General features: G+C 49.2%; 1 protein-coding gene across 1 annotated transcript; it reads right to left on the bottom strand.

Moving 5' to 3' along the window:
- Positions 1-220: 220 nt before the first annotated feature.
- Sfrp2 (secreted frizzled related protein 2) lies at positions 221-7,354 on the bottom strand. Its single transcript, XM_042701813.1, has 3 exons — positions 6,721-7,354; positions 4,392-4,472; positions 221-797 (listed from the first exon to the last, which is right to left on the bottom strand). Exons 1-3 carry the CDS (start codon positions 7,223-7,225, stop codon positions 493-495), a joined length of 891 nt encoding a protein of 296 aa, XP_042557747.1. The 5' UTR covers positions 7,226-7,354; the 3' UTR covers positions 221-492.
- Between the last annotated feature and the right edge of the window lie 347 nt (positions 7,355-7,701).

Genomic DNA, 7,701 nt, shown 5'->3' with positions numbered 1-7,701 from the left:
TCAGGAGGCTGAGATCTGAGGATCATGATTCAAAGCCAGCCCAGGCAGAAAACTCCATTAGATTCTTATGTCCAATTAACCAGCAAATAGCCTTGGCTCAAGTGGTAGAGCAACAGCTTTGAACCCCAATGCCTAGGGAAAATGCTCAGGCTCTGAGTTCAAGCCCCAGAACTGAAAACAAACACTCTCCCCACTCCATCCCCCCCCCCAGCTACTTTAAAATGTCATGAAAATATTGATGGGTTTAACCAGTCTGGACATTGCTACAGATTTGGGGTTTTCCTTTATGGGAAAACCCACTATCCTTTCCTGAGGCCACCTGGGGTCTCGTAACTCAGAAATGCTGTAGGTGGCCATGTGTGAGGGGCACGGGAACGTGCCTGGGCTGGGGGTGGCCAGCGCAGATGCAGCTGTGTCTGGGCAGTCTGTAGGGGCAGGCAGAGGGGCAGGGCGGTCAGCCCGGCTGGCTCGTGGCGGCAGGAGCCACGGGCACTAGCACTGAAGCTTGCGGATACTGCGGGAGATGCGCTTGAACTCCCTCTGGCCCTTCTGCCACCGCTTCACCGAGGTGATCACCAGCTCCCCGCCCTGCTTCTGTCCCATGACCAGATAGGGGGCGTTGATGTCGTTCATCTCCTCACAGGTACACTGCAAGCTGTCTTTGAGCCACAGCACCGATTTCTTCAGGTCCCTTTCGGACACGCCGTTCAGCTTGTAAATGGTCTTGCTTTTGGTCTCTAGAATGATTTTGGTATCTCTGTTGATGTAGGTGATCTCCTTGACTTTGATTTTCAGTGCTGTGAAGACAAGAGAGGCCGAATCACAACAGATACATGGTTACACATGGAAGGCAGTCTAGATGGAGTCTCATTTCCTCTGACTTCGCCTAGGGGCCGTGAAAAAGAGCTTCCCAGAATGAATGAGCCTCTGGGGCTGCAGGTAGTGGGGAGGATGTGGGCAGAGGCAGCAGGTGGCTCCATTTCTAAAGCCTCAAAGCATTTGTCACACACTCCTTTTGAAAGCAGCAGCCCTTTCAAAACGATTGGGTTTTCTTCCTCACCTGAGTCAGGAAGCAGCAGCTTGTTGGGGTCCATCCCTCTTTTCCTAGCAAACTGAGTTTCCCTATTGGAAACTTCAGCATGAAAACAAATGCCTGAGTCCTAGGTGAAACCCTATCCATCTGTGGCTGCCAACTTTAAACTGCATTTATTATGGCAGGCAAGTTTTTGGACAAACCTGTAAGGAAACTGTATCACACAAGCCTCATATTCTACAGCATAGATTGCAGGAAAGCAGAATTGATCTTGCAGCTGCATTTGATTTGGGAAAGTCACTGGGGGGGGGGGGGGGGAGGGAAACATATGCAAGTCTCTCTTTAAGAGCACAACATGTTTAGCCATAAAAGTGTTTCTGAAGACCTCATCCTCTTAGGCTCTTGTTTGCCTGTCCTGGGCCGAGGAGTTGTAGATCATGTATGTACTGTGTCCAAAATGTATATGTAGACTCATTAGAATGTTAAAGATGGAATGTAAGTGGTTTCCTATAAAAGACACATTTTATTGTGTGCCTTGGGAAAGAAAACTCTACCAATACACAGGCTGGAGTTAAATTTCAAGACTACGCAAAGGCAGGAAAAGGATAAAAGTTTTAAGGTTAGAAATAGTCATCCTAGTAAATCTCTCGTTAGTACCCAGAGAATCTGAAGTCCAGAAATGTAGTAACTTGCCTCAGGCCACCCAGCAAGTTTGGGTCCTGGAGCTTAGTCTACTCCTCAGCCCCCAGACTTCTTTCTGTAACATGGGCATGTTCTCTTAATTTCTTGTCCTGGTTGGTACATTCATTTGTCCAACTCTAATGTGTCCTAAGATACTGGGGCCACCGATGGCTGCTCTGTACAGACCACATGCAAGTACAACTTCCTGACTCTAATGAGACCTGATACAGTTTAAATTGGTAATAGCTCTCTACTGAGGTTTTCCTTGAAATCTCAGGAGTTGCTGCTAAGTATGCCTTTCTAGCCAACCAGGCTAAGAGAGCTCAGCCAGGTAAATCAAGGATGCCAGGAGGTAGCAAACTATAGAGTTTTGGTCGTGGGGCTTGAACTCTGGGTCTGGGTGCTGTCCTTCAGCTCTTCAGCTCAAGGCAAGAGGTCTACCACTTGAGCCCCAGCACCACTTCCAGTTTTCTGGTGGTTTACTGGAGATAAGCCAGCCTGCCCAGGCTGGCTTTGAAATGTAATCCTCAGATCTCAGCTTCCTGAGTAGCTAGGATTACAGGCGTGAGCCACCAGCACCCAGCTCTCAGACTATAGTTTTGTCAGACGACCCCACAGTGGGGTGAGTCAAAGTTAGTACAGGATACCACAAAGTCTCTAGCATGGATGGAGCATGTGCCTGATGCCACTTGGTTTCTTGGGCTTGAAACATTAAGAAAATCACCACTCTGAAGCAGCAGCAGGAGGAAGAGGAGGAATAACACTTATCATTCTCTAGCTCTCAAATAACCAACTTGGAGATGCCAATCATGGGAAAACACTGGGGATTTCTTACTTGGATGTTCAGTGGAGATCCAACATAGAGAATCAAAAGATTCCCAAATAACTTTCCTGCCCTACAAGATGTGACTGGGGATTCTAGCTGGGGTAGGAGACATAGGTGATATTATCTGGCCCAGACATGTGCAGGACACTTAGAAAGGGATTTGATCTGTACCTGGGTCTTTAAAGTGCCAAGGCATCCGGGCTTTCCCCTGTGGTCATAGGGGCAGTGGGGGACATGTTATGACTTCCCCAGAGACTCAAGTTTTAAAATAAATCGCGATCTATACTTCTTTCTTTTACCCATGACTTCCCAAAGAACAAGGGCAACAAGGGATACTATAAACCAAAAGTTTATGATGCACTTCCTGAAATTTGGCTTTATTTTCTCTTTCTGGATCCAAAGAGGAATGCAGAAATAGAAAACAAAGCTCCTGGGGTGCGTGCATGTGTGTTCTCTCAAGTATGAGGACTTGCCTGATTTGAAAGGATTTTTCTAAGGAGACAGACCATGGCCACATTTCCAGCCACACTTCCACACACACCCAATTTTTGGCTCATACCTTAGTGGGACATCCATAGAAAGGGGGCCTTCTATAAACCACAGAACAAGTAGTGTGTGTGTGCGTGCGTGCGTGCGTATGTGTGTTCGTGCATGTTTGTGAACATATGTTCCCTAAATGCAACTGTGTTGCAAAGTCAGAAGCAAGTCCTTATATCAAGTGCAAAACTCATAAGATACCTGAAGAAAATGACACTTTATAAAGTCTTGTAGGGTGCCAGCTAAGAGCTGTGTTTGGGTAAAGGTGTAGTAATTGGGGATTATATGATGCCAAGGTACCTGAATACATATAAAAGCCTATGACCTCCTTTTGTGGCTCTTCCTAATGGGAACGGTAGATTTGGGTTCTGGGCTAGCTTCTCCCTTCCTCCTTCCTCTGCTACAGTTAAACCCAAGATACTTCCTGGAAGGTACCTGGAGTTGATTGAAGTATGATAAGGAGAGTTATCAGAAACCAGGGACCTGAGATTTCAGGGATACAAAAGTCAGAGTGTGAGGCTGTCAATCGTGGGACCTGGGATGGCTTCCCTCAGGCTGACTCCAGGATTTGTTCTGTACGTAGAAATGTTACTGTGCTTTCTGGCTTTCGATTGTCCCCAGGACCCATGTCACCAAATGTCTTTCATGTTTCTTGCTAAGGCAAATTTCTATGCTTTCTTCCTTTTTCCTTAACTGTCTGCAAAACTATGGCACATGTGTCTAGACTTACTTTTAAAGAGTTTATAAACACCTTCGAAAGTGTAAGAAAGCTCATGTCAGGTATCTTTGTTCATTTAACTGGTGACTTGGTGGTATACACGCTAACCATGATACAGCAAGGAGCAAAGCATTTTTATGGCTACGAACAAAGCAAAAAGATTTCTATTTGATACCAGGCTAAATGTTTGCTTTTGGCCAATTTAATGCCTTAAGTCTCTTTTGTTGACGTTCTAATTTCAGTAGAGGGCGTACCTATCCCATGCATGTTTTGTGATTGAAAGAACACGGCCAGGAGTTATGTCTGTGGCCATGAAAAAGCCAAGTGAGATAAAATATGTGCCACTGAACACTGGTCAATTTGAATTTTTTTTTTTTATCATTTGATGATTGCTTAAGAAAACAATGACTCTCACCTAAAAAGATATCACTCAAGGAGGAAACTGAGGTAGAGAGAAAGCTGACTTGGGAGCATGAGCTATGACTGTATCTTACCCAACTCTTATGTGGCAACATCTTAACGACTGGTAATTTTAGGTTTTCATGGCAATTCAAACTTTTGAATGTGGAATCTCTTGGCAGCGGTGGTGTACTTACCGAAGTCATTTTTACAGAGAGTTTCCATTATGTCATTGTCGTCATCGTTTTTAGTTTTGCAGGCCTCACATACTTTGGGAGCTAGAAATGTGGAAAAACAGTCTTTAGTAAGTTTGCTTTTACAGGAAACAGCAGGTGGCATTTGGAAACAAGTTAAAGGGGCTTCGCCAGGCCAGAGCAGCAGCGGCTCCCCGACTCCTGCTTCTGCCTCGTCTAGAAAAGTAGTATGGATCATTCATTCCTAAAAAAGTCCTCTTTGGGTCTCACTTTTGGTGGGAGAAAATGAAAAACAACAACAACAACAAAGCACCCAGAGGTGTGCTTAATGAGCAGTCTCTCTCAAATAAAAGGGAGCAGAGTGTGCAGGTGTGTGTCACTAAGGACAGGTGGCCGCTCTCCACTTCTGGGTCCAATTCAGTCTGAAGAAAGGCCCTCCCCATGTCTCCCTCGGGAGAAATAAATCACCCAAAGATCCAAGGACCCTTGAAGGATTTGGAAAAACGGCTAACCACAAAATATAGCGAAAGAGGCAAGGCACCAGAACGCCCCCCTCCCCTCTCAGCAGAGGCTCTGTGGGGGGATGGGGGTGGAAGGGGTCACTTCAAGATACTTTCAAGTCTGGATCAGGAGATTTGGCTCCTGTTGGGAGCCCTTACAGGGCCACAGATGGGCTGTTTCCACCCTGCTCAGACTGGTTCTATCCCACCTTGTGCTCTCTGCCAAGTCTGGGTGTGAATTAGGCAAAATATAGCTCATTATTATCCACTGGCTGCCTGATATGGGTTCTTCTTGTTCCTCCTTGTCTGTGAGGCCTGAGCAAAGTAGAATTATGTGCTTGCATAGCTATCAAAATGCCCATTGTAAGAGTGAATTTCTTGGGGGAAAGAAAATATTCTCTCTCATTTATGTGGGCTTAATAATGTCCTTAGAATTTACATGCAATTCGATTTTCACCAATAGGAGAATGAATTTTTGTTTTTACAGAAAATAAATTTTGTGACTCATCATAGAAATGTTATTTATCAAATTAGTCCAAAGTCACAAAGAACAAATTTTTGAAGTGGATAAACTTTTATTCTGAAGGAAGAAAATGGCTTTTTTGGAGGAATGTGCAGTATACAATGTTGGTGTTGATTGCAAAAAATAAAAACAAAAGGAACCCACAGAGAACTGTTTTAACTTCCTTCACCCTTCCCAAACTAAACATTTCCAATTAGGAGCCCTCCAATGTACATGAAATGTTACTAACCTGTTTGGTTAGTCTATGGTATATGTTGGACAAATGTTTGAAAAATGCCAAACATTTGCAATAAATTAGAAATCTAACCAATAAGATGATTGCAAACTTATGGTGCCTGCCAGGAAAGATTGCTAAACAACTTTGCATTTTCTTGAGCTAACGATGTCGGTGGGAGATTGAAAGGGAGAAGCTGCTAGGCGGCTCTGAGAAGGATTAGGAGCCCCTTCGCTATCCCAGAGGGACCTAAATCAGCTCAGACACATTGTATACTTTTTTTTCCCCCTCTCAGGAAGAATATTAAGAGCCCATGAGGTTTTCATTGCTTTGATGGTTTTTGCCCAGGAACTCCCGGCTGTTTTCTAAAAAAAAAAAAAAAGTCGGGGGAAACTCTTTTGCATGATTTTCTCCAGTTAATTAAAACCACTCCAAAGATAAAAGCTGATAGTGACAGAACGATCCCCAGGGATTCCCCGGCTGCCCTCTTCCCCCAACACCTGGGCAGGGGCAGGCCCTGCGCATTCAATTCCCAGGCTCTGGGCCAGTCCTGGTTTTCTCTCTAAAACCGAAATCAGTAAAAGGACCAAGAAGAAAAAATAGTTTACAAGGTCGTGTGTGTGTGTGTGTGTGTGTGTGTGTGTGTGTGTGTGTGTGTGTGTGTGTGTGTGTGTGCGTGCATCTTGACTGTGTGTGTGTGTGTGTGTGTGTGTGTGCATCTTGACTGTCCTGCCCCGGGCTGAGAACTAGCCCAGCCCGCCGCCCCCCGCACCCACCACCCCTTCCCGCGCTCTCCTAGCGACCGGCGTCCAGATGAATGGATACACATAATGCGCGTGTATCGATGCCACCTTTCATGTCTTCATTTTCCTTCCTGGCGTGACGGGGAGGGGGGCCTGGGGGTGACCATGGGCGAACGCGTGTCTCAAATACGATGCCAGCGAGTGGCGACAGCCCAGGCTGGTAAAGTCTGTCCCAACCTGGATGCGGGTGGAGAGCTGCGGGATTCCCGCCCCCCACCCCCGCCCGCGCCCCTCCCTTCGGTAGCACCTTGGCCTCGCCAGGACCCCGCAGGGGTTCCCGGGAAAGGCTCACCTTCCTCGGTGGCGGGCAGGAGGTGGTCGCTGCTGGCCAGGGGGATGCAGAGGTCGTTGTCCTGCGGGAAGCGATCGCACTCCAGCATGTCGGGCCAGGGGAAGCCGAAGGCCGACATGACCGGGGCGCAGCGGTCCTTCACCTGCACGCACAGCGAGTGGCACGGTTGGATGGTCTCGTCCAGGTCGTCGAGGCAGACGGGGGCGAAGAGCGAGCACAGGAACTTCTTGGTGTCGGGGTGGCACTGCTTCATGACCAGCGGGATCCAGGCGCCCGCCTGCTCCAGCACCTCCTTCATGGTCTCGTGGCCCAGCAGGTTGGGCAGCCGCATGTTCTGGTACTCGATGCCGTGGCACAGCTGCAGGTTGGCGGGGATCGGCTTGCAGTTGCTGCGCTTGTAGGAGAAATCGGGCTGGCCGAAGAGGAAGAGCCCCCGCGCCGAGCCCAGCCAGCAGTTCGACGCCAGGACCAGCAGCAGCAAAGAGCCAGGGACCTGCGGAGGCATCGTGGCTGCGCGGGACCCCCGGGGGCGCGCGGAGGGAGCCGAGCCGGGGAGTGCGGGGCCAAGCGCGGGGCGGCTGCGGCCCGGGGAGCTCTTCCTCAGGGCCTGCTGCTGGCTGTGCTCAGCGGGGGATCGTGGGTTCGGGACCCGCAAGCCCGAGTGCGTGAAGGACGGATCGAGCGCGTCGCAGCTCGGGGGGCTCCAGCCAGGGGAGCCGAGTGAGCCGGGGCTGGGGCACAGCCAGAGTTTTCTCGGCCTTTTTTATGCAAATTGGGAGGTGGGGGGAGCGGGGCGGAGCCAGCGGAGGGTAACCGGAGGCGGCTGCTCGGCGCCCCCTCCCCACGTGCGTGCGGCTGCGCGCGCATCACCCCGCGATCGCTTGAAACAGCGCACCGGGGAGCTCGGCCTCCTCCGCGCCCCGCCGCGTCCGGGGCGCGGGCTGCAGGGCTTGGGGACCCTCGCGGGGCGGGGAGGGGGGC

This window comes from Dipodomys spectabilis, unplaced genomic scaffold (genome assembly GCF_019054845.1).
Source record: "Dipodomys spectabilis isolate Male_0828 unplaced genomic scaffold, ASM1905484v1 ptg000297l, whole genome shotgun sequence".
Classification (NCBI taxonomy): domain Eukaryota; kingdom Metazoa; phylum Chordata; class Mammalia; order Rodentia; family Heteromyidae; genus Dipodomys; species Dipodomys spectabilis.
This window is presented reverse-complemented; position numbering and strand designations above follow the sequence as displayed.